General features: G+C 42.9%; 1 protein-coding gene across 10 annotated transcripts in view; it reads right to left on the bottom strand.

Annotated features, from left to right (window-relative positions):
• The window catches only part of Ldb2 (LIM domain binding 2), a 324,996-nt gene that overhangs the window by 6,043 nt on the left and 293,123 nt on the right, over positions 1 to 25,830 (bottom strand). For 4 of the 10 annotated variants that reach the window (XM_032916616.1, XM_032916621.1, XM_032916624.1 and 1 more), the window contains exons 6-7: positions 2,084 to 2,207; positions 929 to 1,080 (exon numbers count right to left, since the gene is read on the bottom strand). In XM_032916616.1, coding sequence (XP_032772507.1) covers positions 929 to 1,080; positions 2,084 to 2,207 — 276 coding nt within the window. The remainder of the gene's footprint in view (positions 1 to 928; positions 1,081 to 2,083; positions 2,208 to 25,830) is intronic. The other 6 variants (XM_032916619.1, XM_032916623.1, XM_032916626.1 and 3 more) reach the window with 3 other exon arrangements.

Raw genomic sequence — 25,830 nt, 5'->3', positions numbered from 1 at the left:
CCAAAACCATAGTGTCTAGAAGTCATAGTGTCAAGGAAGGGTCTGGATTCAACAGAGTCAAAGGCCTGGTGACAATTATGAACATGGGCAGAGGAGCCATAAGGAATCATGGTAGGTGGTGACAGCAGGTGTTTGTAAGGACAGGAGTATTTGAAAGTGACAGTCTAACACGGCAGTGAGAATTCAGAAGCAGGAAAGGCCATGGTTCAGTTTGGAAAGAATCAACCAGTGGTGAAGAAGGCTGTGCAGTCTACTCTCTTTGGACACTACTTTTAACACTCAGTTTTAAAGTTCCATACAGCGTGCTCCCCACCCCTGCAAGTAGCCTTTGTTCAGGCCCATAAATAAAAGCAAGAGGTTAAGGGTCAAAAGAAGTGAGATCAAACCAGAGGCTGGCTCTTCATGGGCTAATGATGTGTCAGACAAAAGTTTACAGAGTCATACTTCTAGTGGCTGCAAGCTAATTACCTGGCTCTTAAATAAGAGGGGAGTCCCATGCTGGGAAGACCTAGGCAAATTACAGTACGGGGCCAGAGCTCAGGGGACCAGTTTCCAGGGGCATACTGGGTCTCCAAGGCTGCAGCTGAGCGGCCTTAATATGCCACCAGGCATGCTGTTAAGTGATGCTTTAATTAAACCTTGAGTGCCATATCTCCTGTCAGTGACTCTGATGGCTTTTTAATTCAGGTCCCATCACAGCACGGACTCTTAATATTCCCTTCCGTATTCCTCGTTTGCAGGGGACGTTACCATGGCAGTGTCCTTACCTCCTGGCCCATCCTACACTTTCCTTACCCCGCCCCTCCTCCCATCTCTAAACTACCCAGAACCTATCTTTTTCTTTTAAGTTCAGAGAGGACTCCCAGCCCCCCGAATTGGGTGAAGAGGAAAGGCAAGGCTTTAGGCCTAAAAGCAAAGTGAGACTTACAGGTACCTGAGTGGACAGGCTCAGGCTCGCGGCCGTGGTCTTCTTCTTGCTGCCGGCGCTGTTGGTTGTGTTCCCAGCACTGCTGTTGGACGTGCTGCTCGTGGAGTTTTTTCGTTTTCTCCTTTTGGTTGTCGGTTGCCTTGTGGGTTCTGCTGTAATAGGGAAAAGGGAAGAGGAATGGGCTCTAGGGAAAGAGTCTGAGGCAGCCCCCAGCATACTGTCCCTCCAATGACGTTCTTCATACACATTGAAAGGGGAACTATTTAAAACGTCCCCATTTTGTATAACCTAAAAATAACAATAAAAGGTTGATTTATTCCTAGCACAAAATGTGTGAAACTCTTTTCTTCTGCTCGTAGCTATGACACGAATTTTATTTAATTGTTCTATCTAATTATCTATCTGTGATTCACTAATAGTGCTTCAGAAGCAAGCTACAGGTATCACTTTCATAATTGAATTTAAAATATTTTTACCAGTAGAAAAGTTGGAAACTGGCCTACTTCTTTTCTTTGTAACAAAGGAAACAAGGACCCATCATTACCTCAAAAGATGCTAGGTTTGTCAAAGAAGTAGTAACCCGGGCCAGTTGTGGGCAAAGCTTCGGGCAACATTTGTCCTACTGTGTCCATGTCACATGGCAGCCTGCCAACAATCTTGGATGTCACAGCCTTGGTGAGGTTGGAGCTTCATAGCTGTGTACACATACTGAATGATTTGGACTTTGGTCTTTAATATGTGCTGTTTATTAATGAATATTCTTAGGATGTCTCTTTACGGTCTAACTAGAAAATGAGGGAAACTAGACTTCTAGAAAGTTCTACTCAGAAATAGTGAAAAATATTTTGGATTCGAATAATGGAACAACTCTTTTCTGAGAAAACGAGATTCATGACAGTGTGTGGTGAGAATTATTAATTCAATTGTTGACTCTGTTCGGTATTCAGATGTATCCGATGTCGTATCATGCAGACACACCCACATGCATATAATAAGTATATCTTTAGAAAGTTTTGCATATCTATGTCCCGAAGCATGGTTGAAATACTCCTAGCTGCCAACCCTTCCTGACAAACGCATCATCATCTTGCCATGGCCCTTCTTCCAGAACCTCTGAGAGCATGTTCATAAAGATGGTGAGGAACAAAAGCATACCTGGCGGTGCCACCATCCGCTGCCACTTCTGAAACAGACAGGTCTTCAGGCAGTCCCGGGGACTGAGGTTGTAGGTTTTGTGTCTCGACATCAGTTCCTGCATTGGCTCCAGTATTACACACAACTGCAAGGAATGCAAAGTCACTGGTGTTCTGCTACTTGATCATATTAATTACAATAATAATTCTAACAGCTGGAATCTATTAGACAGCTTAAGGGCTGGGTTTTTCCCCCCTTTCTTTTCCTGGTTTTGATTTTCTCTATGTAAGTTGGAAGGGAATGAAATATTACCCATACTTGATTATACCCACTTAAAGTAGTATCATTTATAACATGGTATTACAGCTGAATGTGATTTACACACATACACACACACACACACACACACACACACACACACACACACACTTCCTGTACAGACTTGTTGAATACAGACAGCTCTGGGATGAGTTCGGGGGCCTTTCCCTGGTTAAGTAGAGCTGCCTTCTGTGGAGTTCACTGCCCTGCTTTCTGCTCTGGCTTCAGGCTGCTCTTCCTGTTCGTACAACCTCACACTGTGAGTGTCAGTGCTGGTTTACACAGGTTATCTGGTGGGGAAATGCACCATTTCAACTTTGCAGAACCAGATGATGCTTCTTGATGCTGATTCTCATAAAGGCAGGTGATGAGCACTATACACGTTTTATTCATGTGGTTGCTTTTATTTCTATTTTACCCGTTCAGTTCATGTGAGGGGCACATATCTGTAGACTCCACGGTTAGTCACCTTGTCAGCTCCTTTGTTTAGCTTTGTTTCAGCTTTACTTTGGCCCAAGATTTCTAATGACAAAGATTGAATTAAACGAAAAGACAAAATCATTTAGGGTGACCTTAGACTTTTCTGGATGCCTTTGGGTCCACACATGTCAGAACATCACTGCATGGAGAATGTTCTACCTATTAGGACAAAATCTGAGACTTGGAACAAATCGTCAACCACACTTGAGGTCTACAGTTGCAAATGCTGTCCTGTGGCTGCCCTTGTGCAATGCATGGTTGCCCTAGGAGAGGCATATGTGCAGTCCCTAAGTTTTGGCTTCTGTTGGCTTCCATACTGTTCCTCTCCCTGTACGTCAGCCCTCATCTTCAGCATCTCCCTTAGATACTTTCTGTTCCCTGCTTGGTCTTCTCCCTGTGGTTAATGCCTGTCCCATCCTTGAAGACATAGAGAAGGATGTTACCTTGGCACCACATATCTCCCTGTGTAAACTGCAGTGTGCTGTTCCTCTGACTTTCCTATTGCAACTAGAACTTTCTGCTTCACAGACTTATGCAGCCTTCACAGCCCTCTGCTTCCAAGGCTCTTCTCCATGAGGTCCTTTTGTCTTGGAATGCTTTACTTTTACCCCTGTGTCCCAGTGAACAGATACATTTAAGCAGTAATTCTTAGGAAGACTATAAAACCTTTCCAGACTCAATGAAGGAGCTGAAGGGGTTTGCAACCTCATAAGAAGAACAATATCAACTAACCAGACCCCTAGAGCTCTCAGGGACTAAACCTCCATCCCAAAAGTACCCAGAGATGGACCTATGGCTCCAGCTGCTTATGTAGCAGAGGATGGCCTTGTCTGGCATCAATGGGAGGAGAGGCCCTTGGTCCTCTCAAGGCTTGATGCCTCAGTGTAGGGGAATGCCAGAGTGCGGAGGTGTGAAGGAGTTGGTGGGTGGGGGCACCCTCATAGAAGCAGTGGGAGATAGTGGGTTTCTGTGGGGGGGAACTGGGAAAGGGGATAATATTTGAAATGTAAATAAATGTAAATAAAAAAATAAAAGGAAAAAGTTAAAAAAAAAACTGTCCAGACTCAAAGAGTAGTCTAAGGAGTATGTCCATTAGAACCACGTGGTCTGACTACTGAAGACACAGACTCGGGTGCTCAGGCCCCTCTCACAGGCTGTGCACATGTGGCCCTTAATCCACATTTTAAAACTCCATACCTGCATATAGTTCTATAACTTTGCATAAGAGTTTCAGGTCCTCTGCTTCCCAGAACTGGACATCCCTGCCATGTTTCAAGCTTTTCTCGATTCTTTTCTCACTTTCTCCTCCTGCCCAAGTTCCCTCCCCAGATCTAATCAGGATCGTGATGAATGTTACCTAAAAAGATTTTACTTGTTAATGACAGAATTGCTAAATTCATTAACCCTAAGTAAGAGTCTTCTATAAACTTCTTTTAGTTTGGTTGGAAGAAGAAAGATTTTGAAGGCTGAGCCACCATACAGACAACGTCCAGCACAGAAGTGAGAAAGCCTCCTCCTTTGCCCTGGGGACTCCAACATTATAGATCCTCTAAGCAATACAACCTACAATTGCTTGCTAGATCTTCAATCTACCGAACCTTCAAATTTATTTTAGTTCCCTTTGAAACCTAAAGTGCCATTAAAGAGAAATCAACAGATCAGACATAATTCTCTTGTAACTAATTCCATGTTTCTACATGGTAAGAGGTTGTATGGGTGCATTTTCCTATAAGAATTCTTTCCCAGGACTCCGAGGATATACAGAACACATGCTGTGAATGATGCCACCATGGTCTCTACTGGCATATCTGAGAGCCAATCACCCCACAGAGCAGAGCCAGATCACATTCAGGCAGACTCAGAGATGTTTGTAGTCATGACTATGGCAAGAAAAACTTTCAGAAATCCCAGGGACTGGGAAACATTTTTTTAAAACATACACACACACACACACACACACACACACACACACACACACACCTGCAAGATAGAAAAGGAGAGTGTGAGAGAGTGAAAGTTTTAAAAAATTTTTTTCAGTTCATTTCTGTTTGTTCTACATGCAATCCTGATGACTATAAAAGACACAGGTGACTGGAACTATCCAGGAAGTCTCCGTATGGAGTGTGACTCTCATCAGGTATGTCTCCTTGGACATGCAGCTGGATAAGCACTGGGTTTCAACTTCATCTGGAAAACAGATACCCACCTTATAAAGTGAGAATCTGAGGTAAGGTGTGTCACATGCAAGCGTTCAGTGCAGCCAGTATGAGGACATGAGAGTTAGGAAGCATAACACACAAGATAAACACCACACTTTATTTCTTGACATCAACACACATTCACTGAGGTTCCTTTCCTACTCAGCTGTCAGGACCTAGGCTTTTGTGTTGGGGACACAAAATGTGAGAATACCCTTCTGCCCTCCAAGAACATATTGTCCCTTTAAGAATGATTTAAACAGATTAAGAAATTTACCCTGGGTTTGAAGTTCAAGTGTCTCAGGAAATCACCTCCTTTTGACAAAACTATTTTTCATTACATGACAGGTTGAATGACAAAGAGGACCTGCTTGAACCCAGAAAGGGTGACCAATATCAAGCAGGGTAAGGATTGGGGTAGCTATACTTACCATTAGAACTTTGAACTCAGGTGTTTTTTTTTTTTTTTTTAACTTGCCTCTCCTTTTTGGATATTGGGAAATATTTTTTTTCAGAAGCTAATCCTTAAAATCTGTGTCTTCCACTTTAATGTGAAAATATCTTTCTATCATTGTAACCTATCCCAAAGGAGACTGCATCCTTGCATGCTAATCAAGAATTCTCACAGTCATTTCTTACCATTGGAGAGGTCCTGGGCTGAAGAGGCAGCCCCCCTTTATTCATGTATGCAAATGAGCCATCAAGTCTGCTGCGCAGATACAGTGGCTTTGCTGGGCTGTGTGCTGTAGGTGGCAGAACTAACTCAGATAAGAGCGGGTCTCCTGAGCAGCTAGGCATCACAGCAAAACCCTGCAACTCTTAGAGTATTGGGGTAGTAGGTGTCTATTGGGCCTAACCAACCCTTGCTCTTTCTGATGCCTCAGAATCTCTTGAGAATCTGGCTTGGAAGTTGTTGAATCTTTATGTCTGTATCATCTGCAACATCTGCAGCAGCATGCACAGAGGTCTGTAGTTTAATTTTGCCTCCTCCAGTGGTACTGTAGAATATCCCTTGGTATCCCAGGAAAGGTATCCCAGTGGTACTGTGGAAAGGTTAGGGCCATCAAGGCTCAAGAGGAGACTGTGCCTTGAATATGCTTCAATATGAAACATTTCAACATGTGAGACTGCCCAGGCCAGGAAGGAACCTAGAGAAGGTCACTGCTTGTACTCAAAGAGCTCTAAAGGTGCCACTTGGCTGATTTAGTGAGAGTGCAGGCAAGACTTGGGCTGCAGATTCCATTCGGACTTCCTGGATTCCTGACAAGGTGGATTTGCTGAATGAACAGACGCATGGATGGATGGGTCAGATTGAGAAGCCAGATTAACAGCTAGGAGTCATTTGTCAGTAGCAGACAAATCAGGCACAGTCCTGTGGGCTTAGAAGTGATCAATCTATCCATCCAATAAATGACTGATTGCTTCTTCAGTGCTGAATACCTGACCCAAATGCATATGTGTGTGCTGACTGGGCAGGGAGGCTTGGTAATTCTCAAGATTTTTGCAATTTCATATTAAGAAAGAGCCTAGCAAATGTGGACAGTGTGTCACTTCTCTTTGTTTCCCTTTCATCCGATAGTTCTCTGGGCGGACTCTGGTTATCTTCAGCTGCACATATCCACTCTTCTGGTGCAGTGCATCTAGAGAGTCAAACAAAGAAGTGGTACCTGTTCGAGTTGGCCTTGAACTACAATAAAGCTGGTGTCCTGAGTCAGCATGTGGTTGTCCCTATCTGCCACCAACATTCAAATCCTATCCTTTTTGAACAATACCTGAGTGTGACTCACCTACATTGTTTTAACATCTACTCTTGGGCTATGCATGTAAATGGTGTGTGTGTGTGTGTGTGTGGGTGTGTGTGTGTGTGTGTGTGTGTGCGTGTGCGTGTCTGTGTCTGTGTCTGTCTGTCTATGGGTGAGTGCAGGTATATTGTTCTGTGGCTGATATGACAGAGGATAACCTCAGCTATAGTCCCTCACCTTCCATTTTTGTCTGAAACTTGATCTCCTTGTTGTTGGTTATTGTGTATGCTATGCCAGCTGGTTTATGAGCTTTCCCTACCCCTTTTTCAACCTAAGAGCATTGGACTTCAAATTAATTAATTAATTAATTATTGTGTGTGTGTTCTGAGCCACTGTATTTGTGTAGAGGTCAGAAGACAACTTGTTGGGGTTGGTTCTTCCCTTTTGTTATCTGTGTTCTGGGTGATTAGGCTTGGTTGGATGCAATTTACACATCAACTTCTCTCACTGGCCCCACATTGAACTCTTTTTTGTGGGTTCTAGTGATTCAAACACATTTCCCCCTTAGTATGGCAAGTGAGTTACCCAGTGAGCCAGCTCTCTAGCTCCTATCTACTTTTTATATCCAGGTCTTTGCAAGGACTCAGGTAGACATCTTGCTCACATCCATCTCGTAGGTTCTTTCCTTATCTAATCCCTTCCTCTGTTCCATCCAGCCATCACAACAGGATGTTGAGAAATGATGTTCTCTGTGCCATATCTGGCCATCTTTCTTCCAAAACCCCTCTTTGTGTTCTATAACAATGACAAGCAGTTGGACCAAATTCCTTTGATGCACAGACCCAAAGCTACCTGTTACCTTGACTTCTGAGGATGTATGTTGACCCTTATTCTGAACAGTGCAATTCCAAGGAGTCAGATTGCAAATGACTTGTCATGGCTCCGTGGCAATGTAGGAGCAGAAGCAGATCACCACTCAATTCACTGCTTCTTTCATTGACAGATTTGCTCTTAAAACAAAAAACATCAGATGAACTAGACAAGGCACCTAGTGACACAGTTGTTTTGTGATGAAGAAATATTTTTATCTTGCTGTAGACCAGTAGGGGTTTGTTGTTGATCCTAGTTCTGCTCTGAAAACTACACCTGACTCACATCAGTCTGGACTTCGAATATCATGGAAGGTCCAACTCAAATCTCACCTGTATCTGAGAATCTCTACTGCAAGGGTCTCCTTTGACTCTGTGACACTTTTTATTAATATCTATAATTCCAGCATTACATCGACACTGGGGATTTCTTGTGGACTTTTCATACCCTTCTTTATGGGAGGGTATGTTTTACTTTTCTTTTTATTTAACACAGTAAAAGGCATACTCAAATATTTGTTGAGTCATAACTTAGAAATAGCCACAGAGTGCCTGCTCTACGTCTCTTCCTGGAGTGTGTACCTTCACGTGCTAATTCTATCATTAACCTTGATCACCTCTTGGCCCACTTTTACAGGTGAGGAAATTCAGACCCAGAGCTGGCAAGTCATCCAGAGCTAATGAGGAAGGCTATGACTATTTCAATGCAGCTAAGGTAAAATCATAGCAGAGCCTTCTGAAGGGCAGGGGAAAGGTTTGGTTGAGTTTGTCTGGCTCTATTACTGCACTATTAACTCTTAACTGATGTTCTGTTTACCTGTGGGAACAGGACACAAATGGCTTAAATGCTGGTAAGAAATAGAGTCCAAAGTCTTTCTCCATCTTTGTCTAGTTCTTGCATGTAGCGTAGATATGTATTTCAGGCCTTAGACTCAGATTCAGCTGGGTCAAACCCCTCCCATCTGCCATTTGCTGTCTCTTCTTTCCCAAGAACTTTAGACTCCTTGAATCTGTTTCCTCATCTACAACTGGGGATAAGTGATGTTCATAGCAGATGGCTTGAAAGAGTTGTGGCAAGCTCTTGTTGCAGAGCCAGACACAGACCAGTACTCAAAAGATAGACATCAGTGTTTTGAAGAATTCTCTTTGCATATCCCCTTTGAGGCAGAGGAATGATACACCCTGGGCCTGGCAAGCTATTCTGTGAAGCTAATCACATGGTCTCTCTGGACTTAGAGGGTCCTTGTGAATAACCCCCAAGGGATGTTAATCAGGCATTTGACATTTTACAAGCCAAGGCCTAAAAATCAGTCCTGTGGAGAGCTCAGCCATAGATATAGAAGGTTGAAATCCACAAATCTCAGTTCTTATTCCTACCAACTCTTTCCTCCTGCAAAACCAAGATTCATAGATCTAGTAAGAAGGTGTTGAGAGCCATTATGGAATATTCTTCAATAAGTTGCTCCTAAATGGGAAACACAGTATTAAATAAGATATCAGAAGAAGATAATGTATGGAAATTTTCAAAAAGAGGCAGAACAAAGCTGAGAGAAAGCAGGCAGTTGTCCATCAGCAGCAGATGAGCAGCCGCTCTTTACCACACCCTCTCTGCCCAGAGAGGAAACACAAGCCAGCAGAGGAAATAGCTCTGCCTTCCAAGCTATGCAATTCCAAACATCAGATTATGATTCAAGTTTATTTCCTGATAGGATTAAAGGCAGATTGGTTGTCAAATTCAAAATATCCCTCTTTTTATCTGAAGCTTTGACCAGGAGAGCCTTTGCCTGTTTTCAATTGTTTTTTAAATTGATTATTCATGCATGTTATCTTATCCAATGGGTCTTTCAGACTGGGGACCACTGCTATTAAGGAAAGATAGTAGTAGTGGCTGCTTTGATAGACAGCAGTCACCATTCTGCGCTTAAAGGGACCATTGAATATTTTTTTCTCCCCACAGCTACCAGACCAAAAATTTTAATATCAATTCTTTGATCTCACTTTAAAAGCTGCTACCACTTGACCACCCTGATGGAGTCTCCAGTTCACCCAGAGAAGATGTGACCTGGCTGCTTTGCTGACCTAAGGCAGCTTCTGGAGAGACTGCATTTCCTAGACCCATGAAGCATTAGGGGTGGGGCATGGGAGGGAGACTCAAGGTCCTCTTTCTTTCCCCTTCCATGGTTATAATTTATCTACAAAGGGTTTTGGCATGGACAAATCTTTCACAGTGTTGAGGTTGCCTTCCTATATGCATTTAATGCCCTCTCTTCTAGCTCTACATCAGGGACAAGGGGATAGATCCCTCATGCTATTTACTAACTCATTTCAGTTCATGGAAGGATTGGTCTATTGGAGACCAAAGTGAGGTATGCTCCTGGGACTTCATGTCTGAGTTATGCAGAGCATGGGCTTACAGCTACAGAGATACCCCAAGATTCTCTTAGGTCTCAGGACTGGAAGTCTGGAGGCAACGTGTATGCAGGGCCATGCTATTCTGAACACTAATGAAGAATCCTTGTGCTTTCAGGATGTTGGTGGCTCCAGGATCTTTGGTGTTTCTGTCTTTTTACTTTATCATTCCAGAGTCTGCCTCCCTCTCCATATGTTCTTTGTCTGTATGGAACTGTGTCATCTCCTCTCATTAGAAGGACACAAGTTATTGGGTTGAGGTCACACCTGAAATCCAACAACATTTTATGTTGAGATCCTTTAATTACATCTGCAAAGATTCCATTTTCAGGATCATGTTCTAAAGTTCCAGGTGGACATGAAAATTTGAATTTTGAATTAAGTGTGTGCTTCTCACTCTGTCTGAAGTACAGCTCTCAGCACCCAGGTCCATGACATATATACCCAGCTTCTATTAGGTAGCCTGACTGTAGCATTGCCTGCCTTTGGGCCTGTAGCCCAGGAGTGACCCTGGCAGTCTTAGGGCTGGCTCATCTTCCTCTGGCTGCTTGTCCAGGTTAGTATTATTGTTGTTAACTTTCCATTTGAAATCTCTCTAGTATATTGCTCACTATATATATTTTGATTTTTCCTGGCTGGATGTTGCTTAACACACATGGTTTAGAAGACATTCAGCAATATGTAGAAGAGTAAGGGATGGTGTTGGGGTGTATGGGGCTTCATGCATATGGTATGCTAACATTGCCTTGGCTTTGAAATCTAGCACCTAATAAATGGGTGGCCATGAATAAATTCCTAAATCTCTTGGTGTTGTGATTTCCCATTGTCAAAGCTAATGCAGTGCTTGTACTTCACCAAGTAGCATAGTAAAACAAGCAGCAAATCTACTTACCCAGGTGCTAGCAGATGGAAAGTATTTTACATGATTTTTATGGTCTTACATATAAATGTATGTGTATACATATGCCTGTATATCTTTACATGAAAACACACACACACACGAAAACACACACACACACACACACACACACACACAGAGAGAGAGAGAGAGAGAGAGAGAGAGAGAGAGACAGACAGACAGACAGACAGACAGACAGACAAACAGAGAGTTAGATTTTAATGATAGAATGGATACCTATAATGTTCCCCCTCTATGCAGTATGTTCTGGCATTTTCTAGATTCTTTTACTAGCATCTGGGTTCTCAGTATGGTGTCTAGATGTTTCCAAAAGGAAAGAGAAGCCTCTGATCTATCATAACAGACATCCAGGCAGTGCTGTTTGTGTCTACAGGGGTAGGCACAACTTTCTGGTACAATTAAATAGTTCTTTTTGATCAATTTCTGTGGCTTCTGTTGAAATAGGAGTCTGAAAATAAATGCTAGGTTTACCCTGGCATACACTCACTCATGGGTTGTTACTGAATTAGGGTTTGAAAGAGAAACAGAAGTGGGATGTATGGATGTGAGAGTGTGGTCCTGAGGCAGAATGTTCTCTTTTCTGGGATCCTTCAGTGAATGAGACTCATTTACCTAAAGCTAAGAGATCATAGATGAACCACATTTACAAAATACCTTCACAGCCACACCACCAGCCAGCCTGGAGAAGATGGCACATGACACTGTGACAGTGCTGAACTGTGTCCTCATCTCTAATTAGATTTTTCTTTTATATTTCTGAACACTAAGCTGCCTGTTCATTGAGGGTAATGAACCAATGCATACATATGATTATGACACGATGTAAAAGAAAAGCTAATAAAGAGTTCACCATCAAAATAACCCAGATCCACACCATCCTCTTCACAACTAAAGTAACTTGTCATAAGCCAAGAACACATCTCATGGGATCCTCAAGGTTTTCTGTGTGCTCAGAAAATGGAAAAGGGAAGAGTACTAGGGACATGATATAGACCATGGGCCAATTCTGTTCCATTAGTAGGCTTTGGGTTAGAGCTGGGGTTCTTAACCTCTGGGTACAGACCCCATTGGGGGTTGCATATCAGATATCCTACAAATCAGATATTTACATTATGATTCATTACAGTAGAAAAATTACATCTATGAAGTAGCAATGAAATAATTTCATGCATGGGGGTGTCACCACAACTTGAAAGTATTCATTGAAGGGTAGCGGCATTAAGAAGGTTGAGAAGCACTTTGTGAAAGGACACACAGGTGAAAAGTAGCATTTCCAAATTGGCTTCTGTGATGGCTTGAGTGACAATGTTCCCCATAGTCTTGGTCATTTAAACTCTTGGGCCCCAGTTGCTGGTGCTGATTGGGAAATGTAGGAGGTATGGCCTTGGAGGAAGTACATCACTGGTGGCTGGTTTTGAGATTTCAAAGTCACCTGCCTTCCCCAGTGTAGTCTCTGCTCTATTCTTTCTGTTCAAGGTGTGAGCTCTCAGCTTCTTCTCCGGTCACCATTCCTGCTTTCACACTCCCTGTCATGATGGAGTCCAATTAGCCCAAATCACCACTTCCTTTATAAGATGCCTTGGTCATGGAGTTGCATGGCAACAACAGAGAAGTCACTGAGACCACTGCATACTCTAAAAGGGTAAACCTATGAGGACCATCAGAAAGAATTGGTGTCCACGTGGAAACATACAGGAAAATGAGGTGGTCAGGATACATGGTGGAAGAGGTCAATGGCAGAAGGATTCATGTCTGAATGTCAGATCGCACCTGGCATTGGAAACTGCCACACTATGGTTCTAGCAGTTCCAAGGGAGGGACTGGCTGAAGGTGCTGCAAAGGCTGGGCAGGGGTGAGGATGAGCCAGGCCATACATAGTTTCTGTCTCAAAGTAGAGGTGAGGGGTGCGAATAATGTTGCAAAGCTCCACAGAAATGAATGCTTAACAGAAATATGATGACTGCTGGAGTGGATTCCTTCCATCACATGAGACACATTGCCAATTAGCATTTGAATGTTTTTAATGAAACAAAAGCATCAGACATCCTAAAAGACAAATATTGGTTGTTTCAGTCTCTGAGCAGGGAAGACCAACCCCTCAGGGGAGCCATTGGTCACAGCATGGAGACCAGTAGCATCCCCCAGTAGTATCCCTCTGCCCTTCCCTTAGTAAACAGAGGCATCTTTCCTGGCATGTGGGTATATTTCCCAGGGAGCTCAGAAACCGCATGTTTGCAATGGGAGAGCATTAAACACTAACATTTATAAATGGGACCTTAAAATCTTAATACTGCAAGTAAGGGAATTGGGAATTGTCGTGGGGAGCTGTTGGTGACAGTTTCCAAGGAACATGGCTATCTTGTGTGAACAGTTGTAAAAGCTCACAGAATGCTTCTGCCTGCCTCCCACAAGACCAGCCAAAACAGCTTCGTGTTCTGGGACTTGGACTGGCATCCCTAAGGCTACTGTTTGGAAGGACTCTCTGGGTAGTTGCTGGTGAGAGGTAGGATTTGCTTTCTTGGTACTGGTGCCCAAAGTGTGGCTACCTTTGCTGTGTTAGCCTGCCTTCTCTGGGATTTATATCAAGCAACAGCCCCCCAGCTAACTGCCGTGCTGACACAGCAAAGGAGCGATTTCTCAATCATTTGGCACTCAGCATCTGGATTGCTCCTGGCTGCCCCATCGATGTGCATCCATGAAACCCAGACTGTAGTTACATACCTTTCGAGGAGATCAAATTAGTTCCCCCTTATTGTTCATGTCCCTGCTTGTGAATGGATCTCTACTGCCCTGTATTATAATGAGCTGAGTAACTGTTTTCCCAGTGGTGCTAGGGTCCCAGTGGAAAGGACAGTTGTTCAGCCTCATATCATCAGAAATTGGCACATAGAAGGCCAGTAACAAAACAAAGCAAAACGAAACAGCAAAAACAAAGTAATGTGGAAAGAAGGGAGGGGCGAGGGAGCAAAGGAAAAAGGGGTGTGTTCTTCCTGACTCTCGTGTGTGTTCATGTGTGTGTATTTGTGTGCCTGTATGAGCTTGTACATGGAGGCCAGAGGTCAATCCCAGGTGTCCTGCTCAGTTGCTAGCCACTTTGATTTTTGTGACAGGATCTCTCACTGAGTATAGATCTATCTCTTCAGTCAGGTTCGCTGCCCAGCCAGGCCCAGGGAAAAACTGGCCTCTACTTCGCAAGTTCTAGGATTGCAAGTGCCCACTGTCACACTGGGATTTTTAATGTGTGCTCTAGGGATTGGAGTCAGTCCTCATGTTTGTACTTTACTCTCTGAGCCCCTATTTATAGCTCTCCTCTCTGACTCCTATCACTAGATATTCCAGTACAAAATATTGTTGGGGCCAGGGCACAGGAACAGAAAGTCCTTCATCCTCAGGAGGAGGAAGTTAGAGCTGGGCAAATCCTGTCTTCATCTTTCTGCCCTGCTGTCATTTGGAAACAATGTCCTTGTGGCCATAGTTCCCCACATACCCCAGAGTATTATGAGGCCTCAGGAAGGACTACAGATATGTTCTCTTCTTTTTTCTTTTTTTTTTTCCGGAGCTGGGGATCGAACCCAGGGCCTTGCGCTTGCTAGGCAAGCGCTCTACCACTGAGCCAAATCCCTAACCCCGCGATATGTTCTCTTGTTTTCTGTCCCCCTCGTGCTTCCCTTGGAAGACCTTCCAGTTCTATACTTCTCCACATGGTCTCAGCCTTTCTATTGCTTAGGGCGTCATGGTCACTGGGTCCTTTACACAAGATCTATAGATAATGTTGAAAATATTTCCTATTCAAGTCAGCCAAATGGGTCTAATATTACTGGGGTGTCTTGACACACACATGGCTTTATGGTTGACTCCTGGCATTGAGCTCTTTGATGCTATAATAGACGGTATAGCTTCTCAGGTTCCCTAAGAAGGAGCAGGAAGTGAGTGTGCTAGGTGGAGATGGCTATTTAGAGGTGTTTTGGGTGCTTTCTAGCCAGAAGGGCATGGCAATGCAACTGCACTTCCCTCTTTCTAGGCTTCTATATTTGGAGGGAGTCTCAGAATCCCAACGTTTTAAAACCAGAAACCACTGCTGATTGGATTCTGGTAATTACAGGAATCTCAAAGCCCAAACATGCTCAGCCTTTTCAGTGGTGAGGACAGAGCACATGGGATTTGGGAGACAGCCTTACCATGCCCAGGGAGCATCAGCCCTGGCATTGTGGTCCTATCTCTTCTTACTCTTGGTCCTTCCCTCTCCACTGTGCCGGGGAGTGTGGTAGTTTTTCTCTCTTCAATCAGACATTCACTTTTGTGAGGATGTAGTCTCAGGGCTTGTCCTTAGTTTTAGGAATAGCAAGTTACTCTCCAGAGTCTTTGGAACTTTGTGCTATCAGTACGATTTGCCTGTGGGTGGAGAGGAAACCTCCCAAGGCACACAAGGAGCCAGCTCCTCCTCAGTGTCCCTTGTGACTGGAAGCAGAACTAGTGGCCAGAGGCCTAACAGGAAGAACCTGTTCAGTCATACTTGAAAACGTTTTGTTTCATCTAAAAACAGAAGAAATGGCTCAACCCATACTTTCTTTCTTCTGGGGTTCTCTGCACGATAAAGTCTTGCTTTGAAGTTCAGGTGTCCTTCTTTTTTTTTTTTTCCTTTTTTTCTGGAGCTGAGGACCGAACCCAGGGCCTTGAGCTTGCTAGGCAAGCGCTCTACCACTGAGCTAAATCCCCAATCCCCAACCAGGTGCCCAGGTGTCCTTTAAATTACTGTTCCCATTTCTCCTCAGTAAGATGCTCTTAAAGTTTGATTTACTTAATTTTGTTTGTGCGTGCCAACTGAGGGACTCCCCCAAACTGCCAGCTACTCTTTTGCCGTATGTAAGGTTGAATAGACTAAATTTGCCTTTATCTTCATGTAAACCTTGGGAGGGCTCTGAGATAGGCCTTCTTGTCTTTTTCTTAAAAGCAGAGTAATCAGGCTTAGAGAGATGGAGGTGGCTGGCCATGCATAAATGATTTCATTCTATCTCCATCCATCCATTATTATCTCGTGCTATCTTCATGACAATGGTTGTAGATCTGAATTTGTGCTTCCTGTCCCCGTTTCTTTGTTTTGCTTTTAGAGGTGTTAAGTACTTTGTCCCCAGAGTACTAACTAACCAGTCATGGAATCAGTTCCTTTGGTCCACGGGCAGAAGAGCACTCAGCAAACAGCAGGTGTTCAGTAATAACCCATGGATCAAATGGGTTACCCCAAAGTCTCCATTCTCTTTCCACTCCCGCTGCCGGGAAGTGGTTATCTCTTCCAAGCTGCCTGAGAAGCAGGGGGCCAAGCCTTGTCCTCTTAGGCCAGCTTTGGGCCATTCCAGTTTCTGTTACCTCCCTGTAACCCCAGCTACCAACTCTATCTTTCGGAAACAGCTTAGGAAACAGCAGTTTCCCAGCCCCTCTTTGCTATCGGGTATGAAGCTGTCAAGTGATATTTCCTTTCCCTTAATTCCTCCGAAATGCAAACAATGTTTTCCTCAGCAGTTCTGCGTCAGCTCCTGAGTTCAGCAAGCCAGCTGCAGGCACCCATCATCTCTCCATGCAGCGTGAGATCATATCGCCCTTGCTGGTCTTCATTGTGCTTATGAAACGCATCCCTTGTCGTTCTTCACCTGTGCCCTTGGCAGCTCCCACAGATTTCCAAACATCATTTGTCTCCTTCAAGTTCTTCTGGGTCCCAAATCAATCACAGGGTTAGAGAATCGTCGCCCACAGTGGAGGGCTGGCAAGCCGAGCAGAGGGACAGTCACTTTCAAATCAGGGATGTGGTTTAGGAGCACCTACACTCACAATGATTTTTGTCTAAAAACACCCAGGAGAGGATGCTGCAAGGTATCAGATGAGGAAGCACCCATATCTGGCGATTTTCATGAAGACTTTGTCGTTCAAACTAATGAGGAAATGCAGACTAAGACCTGACATGAGTGCAACAGAGTTCTATTTAGAAATAAAGCCTCTAATAAAAACCTTTTTCTTTGGTTTCAATCTCCCTCAGTCATTAAAAATAGAGATTTCCTTTTAGACTGAGGGTTTTTTTTCTTAGTGGAGGGGTGGGGCAAGAATCAGCATTTCTCTTTACCTTTCCCTCTTTCCTTCCATTTTTCCTTGCTTTATATTCTGATAAGAGTTAAGGCTTTGAAGGCACATAACAAATGATGGCTGTGAGGCTTCACCGTGTTCTCTCTAGGGACACACATATACCCGAGAGCCTCTTTACTGGCCTCAATCACCGATTCAGTGTTTTCCGCAGAATGCCATTTTTAGATTGAATTATAGGAAGTCTGCAGCACTAATACATAGACAAGAAACACAGAGCCACAGTACATGGTCCTGCCAAGGTGAAGGCCAGCTTGGCCCTTAGCCAGTGGACTGTGGATTGATGTTACGACAGTGAAAGCAAAAACAGTGCATACAAAGGAATGATTAATCAGCTGACAAACATCCAGGCATTTAGTCCCCATTCTTGAGTTCCAGCTCTATTAGGAGCAGCATATTTTGAACTTTATTGGTCATCTGCTGCTCTGAGGTGGGTTCATTGTGTGGTTCTTAAATCAGCTGAAAGTAATTCGGAGAGGTGAACACTGGACAAATGTTGATCTTCCTGTGTCGCTAATGAGTGACGTCTATTTATTTGTCTCCATGACACCATACACGGAGCAATAGTCATGAGGCTCCTTCAAACCCAGAGTTGAGGGTGTCTTCTTCAGACGTGGTACTGGGGTCCAGCAGCCATGAATCCTTAGGCTGTTCAGTGGGCTTTCTTAGGTCCTCTTTGGTTCGAAGAACTGCCATTCTTCTCTGGACAAACTGATCTTCCCATTTTGACAAGATGGGAATTACTTCCTAGGTTAGGAAGCTGGGAGTCAGTCAGTAGACTCTTGTCCCCTCTATGGATGAACTAACAATCTCAAACAACTGGGAGGGTGGGAGAAGGAAAGGAATTTGGTGGTGAGATTAGGGTGGCCATCATCTTCTAATTTTCCCAGAACAGTCTTTGACTATAACTCACAGATCTGAAGAAGGCCCTGAGGTACCTTCAAAGGGTCTTAGGCAGTCACTAGAGCATCATCAGTATATTTGGAGTTAAACATATTTTAAAAGATACCCTGAGAAACATTCCTTCTCATATATATATATATATATATATATATATATATATATATATATATATTGCTAATTTATCCCCAGATCTATTGACTAGAATTACAGAGTTCTAGATTTTTAAGAATTTCTAAACATAACCAATAAGCAGCACATCTTATATGTAGTTACTTGCTTATGCCTGCAGCAGGTCAAGAAAGATCCTGGGTTTTTGAGTCAGACCTAGATTTAAAGCCCAGCTTGGGCCTACAGCAATGTGGCTCTCTTCAAGCTCAGTGTTGTCAGATTGGGTTAGAGAAGATGAGCTTGGAGACTACACACAAAGCACGGTAAGTGTTCAGGAAGAGGAAGGGAATGCGCTCTATGGCTTGGCCATCACATACTGTGTACATATGTCATCACAACATACCACAGATGTATATCACCAACTTGCTTCAATTTCTTACATTAATAACAACAAGAATTATGATTAAAAAATGTTGAGACACAGATAAAACATCCTTCTGGCACACTGCTCTGATTGACTCTGAGCATGAGTTTATTTTCTAGTCCAGAAACCTGAAACTTCTAGGAGAGCAAGACAGAGAAGGCCAGCTTCCTTCTCATCTTTGGACCAGTAATGCCAGACACGCTTTTGGTTGATAGTCACTTGGGATAAGAATGCACAGGCCTAATAACATTCCATTAGGAATTACAGGAAAGCCGCAATTCTTTTCAACTTGAAAGTTTTAATTAAATGTATTCAAAGGGAATGCAGATGAGGCCACTAAGCAGGGTCATCCAATGGTTACTTGAGACCCAAGCCTGCTGAAGAGCAAACCCCACTGAAGGGTGAAGTGTGTATGTATTGATAGTCCCAGCATTAATAATATTTCAAACCAGACTCATAATCATGTAATTATCAACACAACTCAGATCATACAGAATGTGAAGGTTCTGAATTATGAATCACTCCAGTATACCTTCTGCATAGAGCACCAAGCTGTAATTTCTACTCTTAAGTAAAGTGAGTATAAATTCAGGGGCAGGAGCCGAGTGGAGAAGCAAGCCGAACATACAGCTAGTATCTGCCTGGGGACCATTAAGTAACAATGAGTGCCCGGTCACAGCATCTTTGGGATGTCAGTTTTAAAGTTCAAGCTTGAGTACACTTGGCTTGGGTCCCAAAGTCCGCACAGGGCAAAATATGATTAATACTCTTGAGGTGCTTATTCAATCTCAGTCTACATATGCGCTCCAAGGGGCAGTGTGATACTTTCATGGCAATGGACAAGACAGTGAGGATGGTCTTAGAGTCAGTCTAACCCCAGTGTGCGGTGCTTCCACAGTTTGTACCATCTATCCTCCCCACCCCCAACTTCAACGTGTCTTCACAGGACTCTGTTAGCATTGGCCTAAGGGAGTAGCATGTTTTATACTGATGGCTTTTCTAGAGTAGTACAGCAGTCTTGGGTGATGAGAACAAGGTAGAGGGACAGGTATGCACCACTTTATGATCTGCAAGCAGCTGCCAGGGCATCGAACTTCACATAGCTCCCCCCACACACTGCCTATTGTCTTTATATATGTAGCTCCCCATTTGAAACTGATAGATGATGAATGAATGAGAAGGAATGGTTTTCATTATTCTAGTGAACTCAGAGGAGCCCAACTTGGGTGAGATCTCATCAAGGAGAATGACATTAGATCAGGATGGATGGGAAGATTCTGCCTGTGGAGGGTCCCCTTGCTGCTGCTAGGGGTACTGTCTACTCAAATGGGTGTTTAACTGCTTCCTTGTTCTTTACAGTAAATACATGCTAATGCTTAAAGTTCAAACCAGGGCTTTCCCACCTCTCTTAGCTAACGTGAACATTAGGCTAATGTCTGAGGCTGCAGAAGCACATGAGTTCCTATTTCCTAAACCTGGAAGAACCCAAAACCCAGTTGGGGCAGTGAGGTGAATCAAAATTCCAATTACAAATCATTGTGGGGAAAACTGAATATATGTATGTATGAGTGATTATTTAACCCCGTTGCACTCCCTCACATACTGTACAAAAGCTCGATTGTACCGGTGAATCTTTGGTGATTTTATGTTCCAAATCCAGCAGAAAGAGTCGTCTAACTGGGGGAGGTCTGAGCTATCTATGTATGGTCCCAGAGGCAGTGTTCCATGTGTGGGAACACTCAGAGCTGATCTTAGCAAGGATTCTGTCTCATAGACTATTTTCTGCTGCTCGGAACTTGGAAGGACATCCCTGAAAGGGGGAGTTCCCTTTGGCTAGGGTTTGGATGTGGAAGGAGAATTTCTCGATAGAGGGAAAACTGGGTACAGATATAAAGAAACACACACGTATGAGATGTGTGTGTGTGTGTGTGTGTGTGTGTGTGTGTGTGTGTGTGTGTGTGTGTGTTTGTGTGTGATGCCAGTGTGTGGAGACTTGGCAAAAGATGAAACCCCAAACCCATCAAATATATCTATGTATCTGCAACATAATTTGCCGATCTTGGTAAGTGTTAGACAAAAGAATATAAGAGAGTCAAGATTGAAGAAATGTGAACTAATATATGGAACAAATGAAAATAAATCAATCTCTTTGCTATAGGACTTCTTAGAGTTTTACCTGCATTCCACAAAATAAAAAATATTAAAATTTCCTTAATGGATTATTTTTGGTGGTGGGACAATTATCTTTTTCTTCCTTCCTTCCTTCCTTTCTTTTTCTATTTTCTCTCTCTTTTTCTGTAGATCAACAAGAAGAAAATATTGACAACTTACTGTGATTCATACTAAATACACCAACAATCTTTTGATTAGATAACTTCTATTTATGAGATTACTGTGTGACCCGTGAATGGGATACTTCCTAACATCAGACTAGAACATCATGCGAGAGGTAACCATGTGCCACAGTCTTTCTGTGTTCCCTCTTGATTTCTTCTCCATTCCAAACCAACTGTTGCTTATGGAAAACTTTCAGAAGCAGACTAAACCTGATAAAGATTCTCCTACAGGACCAGAGGTCCATTGGCTGATGTCTGAGGCCTCCTACATCTTCTCTTCTTGTGTCTTAAAAATGAGAGAGCAGGATTCATGGCAGGTCTCAAATGTCTGCCACATTGGCAAAGTACGCTTTCCTAGAGCTTAGACCCAAAGATGCCTCACAACTCCCTGTAACTCCAGGTCCAGAGAATCCCACATTCTGGCTTCCTCGGAAACCTGTGTTCCCTTGCACAAACCCACACGGGGACACACAAACACACACACACACACACACACACACACAAACACACACACAATATGATAGTATATTTAAGTGATCGCAAAAGTTCCACCAGAGAACTACTAAAGCTGATAAACAACTTCAGAAAAGTGGCTGGGTATAAAATTAACTCAAATAAATCAGTAGCCTTCCTCTACACAAAAGAGAAACAAGCCGAGAAAGAAATTAGGGAAACGACACCCTTCATAATAGACCCAAATAATATAAAGTACCTCGATGTGACTTTAACCAAACAAGTAAAAGATCTCTACAATAAGAACTTCAAGCCTCTGAAGAAAGAAATTGAAGAAGACCTCAGAAGATGGAAAGATCTCCCATGCTCATGGATTGGCAGGATTAATATAGTAAAAATGACCATTTTACCAAAAGCGATCTACAGATTCAATGCAATCTTGATCAAAATACCAATCCAATTCTTCAAAGAGTTAGACAGAACAATTTGCAAATTCATCTGGAATAACAAAAAACCCAGGATAGCTAAAACTATCCTTAACAATAAAAGGACTTCAGGAGGAATCACTATCCCTGAACTCAAGCAGTATTACAGAGCAATAGTGATAAAAACTGCATGGTATTGGTACAGAGACAGACAGATAGACCAATGGAATAGAATTGAAGACCCAGAAATGAACCCACACACCTATGGTCACTTGATTTTTGACAAAGGAGCCAAAACCATTCAATGGAAAAAAGATAGCATTTTCAGCAAATGGTGCTGGTTCAACTGGAGGTCAACATGTAGAAGAATACAGATCGATCCATGCTTATCACCCTGTACAAAGCTTAAGTCCAAGTGGATCAAGGACCTCCACATCAAACCAGATACACTCAAACTAACAGAAGAAAAAGTGGGGAAGCAACTCGAACACATGGGCACTAGAGAAAATTTCCTGAACAAAACACTAATGGCTTATGCTCTAAGATCAAGAATCAACAAATGGGATCTCATAAAACTGCAAAGCTTCTGTAAGGCAAAGGACACTGTGGTTAGGACAAAATGGCAACCAACAGATTGGGAAAAGATCTTTACCAATCCTACAACCGATAGAGGCCTTATATCCAAAATATACAAAGAACTCAAGAAGTTAGACCGCAGGGAGACAAATAACCCTATTAAAAAATGGGGTTCAGAGCTAAACACAGAATTCACAGCTGAGGAATGCCGAATGGCTGAGAAACACCTGAAGAAATGTTCAACATCTTTAGTCATAAGAGAAATGCAAATCAAAACAACCCTGAGATTTCACCTCACACCAGTGAGAATGGCTAAGATCAAAAACTCAGGTGACAGCAAATGCTGGCGAGGATGCGGAGAAAGAGGAACACTCCTCCATTGTTGGTGGGGTTGCAGACTGCTACAACCATTCTGGAAATCAGTCTGGAGGTTTCTCAGAAAATTGGACATTGAACTGCCTGAGGACCCAGCTATACCTCTCTTGGGCATACACCCAAAAGATGCCCCAACATATAAAAAAGACACGTGCTCCACTATGTTCATAGCAGCCTTATTTATAATAGCCAGAAGCTGGAAGGAACCCAGATGCCCTTCAACAGAGGAATGGATACAGAAAATGTGGTACATCTACACAATGGAATATTACTCAGCTATCAAAAACAATGACTTTATGAAATTCATACGCAAATGGAGGGAACTGGAAAATATCATCGTGAGTGAGGTAACCCAATCACAGAAAAACACACATGGTATGCACTCATTGATAAGTGGCTATTAGCCCAAATGCTTGAATTACCCTAGAAGCACAGAACACTTGAAACTCAAGACGGATGATCAAAATGTGAATGCTTCACTCCTTCTTTAAAAGGGGAACAAGAATACCCTTGGCAGGGAATAGGGAGGCAAAGTTTAAAACAGAGGCAGTAGGAACACCCATTCAGAGCCTGCCCCACATGTGGCCCATACATATATAGCCACCCAATTAGACAAGATGGATGAAGCAAAGAAGTGCAGACCGACAGGAACCAGATGTAGATCTCTCCTGAGAGACACAGCCAGAATACAGCAAATACATAGGTGAATGCCAGCAGCAAACCACTGAACTGAGAACGGGACCCCCATTGAAGGAATCAGAGAAAGGACTGGAAGAGCTTGAAGGGGCTCGAGACCCCTTATGAACAACAATGCCAAGCAACCAGAGCTTCCAGGGACTAAGCCACTACCCAAAGACTATACAAGGACTGATCCTGGGCTCCAACCTCATAGGTAGCAATGAACAGCCTAGTAAGAGCACCAGTGTAAGGGGAAGCCCTTGGTCCTGCCAAGACTGAACCCCCAGGAACATGACTGTTGCAGGGAGGGGGGTAATGGGGGGAGGATGGGGAGGGGAACACCCACATAGAAGGGGAGGAGGAGGGGTTAGGGGGATGTTGGCCGGGAAACCGGGAAAGGGAATAACATTCGAAATGTAAATAAGAAATACTCAAGTTAATAAAAAAATTTAAAATAGTAATAAAAATAATTTTCAAAAGTCACAATGACAGAGTACACAGCATGGTCTCATAGCACTCAACACCGTTCCTTTTAATACCATGTTGTTTTCAGGGCTCCACGACTCTGATGCTTACTTCTCACATTTGCTGGGTACCTGCTAGGTTTCCCATGGAGCAGTTACAGGAGGAGTTTTAGAATTAGTCAGCACAAACTAGCTTTGTGTTCCTCATTAAAAAAAACAAAACAACAACAACAAAAACCAAAAAAAACTACCACATCCTTGGTGGGATCCCCTGTCTATATCTGTTGAATGTGAACTCATTAATGACCTCAACACAATATTTACAGGAAAGCTATTATGCATTGGATACTTTTATTAGCATGCTTGAATGTGTTTTAAAATTATAATTATCATGAAAATTTGACTGGAGTTTCTTTTGTTATCTTCCTGTAATGGATGAGAAAACTGAGGCAGAGAAATCACACAAGCAAGTGCTTGGGAATGGGAGTTTCTAATCCTGAGTCTGCAGAGGAGAGGAAGGTGTAAGATTTTCCCCTGATCTAAGATGCTCACAGCCTAAAGGGGAGTGTGTCCATCACTCTGTTGTTATAACAAAATACCTAATAAAAACAATAGAAAGAGAGGGAACATTTATGTTAGCTCAGGGTTTTATAGGTTTCGGTCAAAGCTGGGCTGGCTTTATTATAATGGTGCTTGATGAAGCAGAATTTTTGGGTGGTTGGGGCAAATGGCAATGGAAGCTACTCACTTCATAATAAAGGGAAGCAACAAGAGGTACATAGAGAGTGTTAGAGGCAAGGGAAAAATATATCCTTCAAAAGCATGCTTCCCTCATTTATTTTTCCAAATAGGTCCCATTCCCTATAGTGTCTGCTGTGCCATCAAGCCTTCAATCCAAGACCCTTTAGAGAACATTGTAGGTCTCTCTCTCTCTCTCTCTCTCTCTCTCTCTCTCTGTGTGTGTGTGTGTGTGTGTGTGTGTGTGTGTGTGTGTGTCTCCTTAGCCTACTAAAGTAGTCACCACATTTTCCAGAAGATGGAGGAGGGAGATGAACTTAAGCTTAACAGTCCAAAGTAAGAAATAAAACAAATCTTCATTGGTCATGTCCTCTGAGGTTATAGGTTGTGTGTCACTCCAGTATTGTACCTTGACTATTGCTTTTTTAAACAGTGACACCTGTTTCACCTGCTTTGCTTTTTACTCAGCCTCCTCGAGTCCCTTGTTTTTATCTTTTGAGAATTATTTGCTGATAGTCTTCTCCCACCTGATTGTAGGTTCCCTGAAGTCAAAATGGTAACAACCTTTTGGAAGGAGAGAGTGTAGTGCAAAAGAAATGTACACAGGACTGAATATTACTGAGAAAAATTATGAGAAAGAATTACTTTTCTTGGGGGAATTTTTAGTTGACTGCATTCTAGGCAGGTTCTAGTTCTATATCATTTGATATCTGATTATTACCTGACTTTGTTTCTCAGTCTTTGATTTTTTTTATATGTCAAAATATGAAAAAAAATTATGTCAAAATATAAAAATTAGATGTTTACCTGGAAGAGTCTTACCTATATTTCATACAAGGTCTGTGCTTTACATGAGAGTTCAGGTAAGCATCAGAATACACAATAGCAATGACTACCAAATGAGTAGCATGAGGACTTATAACTTTGGAAATGAGCTTCCTATAAGATGAGAACCAGAGTATTCACATAGTTAGTTATTGGCATAGAGCTAGGATGTCTGGGTGACAAGGCCCTGAATCTCTGGACTGCAGTCAAGTGCATGCCACTCTAAGCATATGACATTTATAATGCCCAGCAAACCAATTGTCTCCTAATCCTTGAGACCTCTCCCTCCACCCCACAAGAAGTCACAGGAAGAGAAATCTCCCGTATGGGTGATCCCCATATGGTGATACAGCTCAAGGCTGATGTGCATCAGCTGAGAGCCGGTGCTTCAGAAGCTGG

This window comes from Rattus rattus, chromosome 11 (assembly GCF_011064425.1).
Source record: "Rattus rattus isolate New Zealand chromosome 11, Rrattus_CSIRO_v1, whole genome shotgun sequence".
NCBI classification, from domain to species: domain Eukaryota; kingdom Metazoa; phylum Chordata; class Mammalia; order Rodentia; family Muridae; genus Rattus; species Rattus rattus.
Note: the sequence above shows the minus strand (reverse complement) of the source record. Positions and strands in the feature narration are given on the sequence as shown.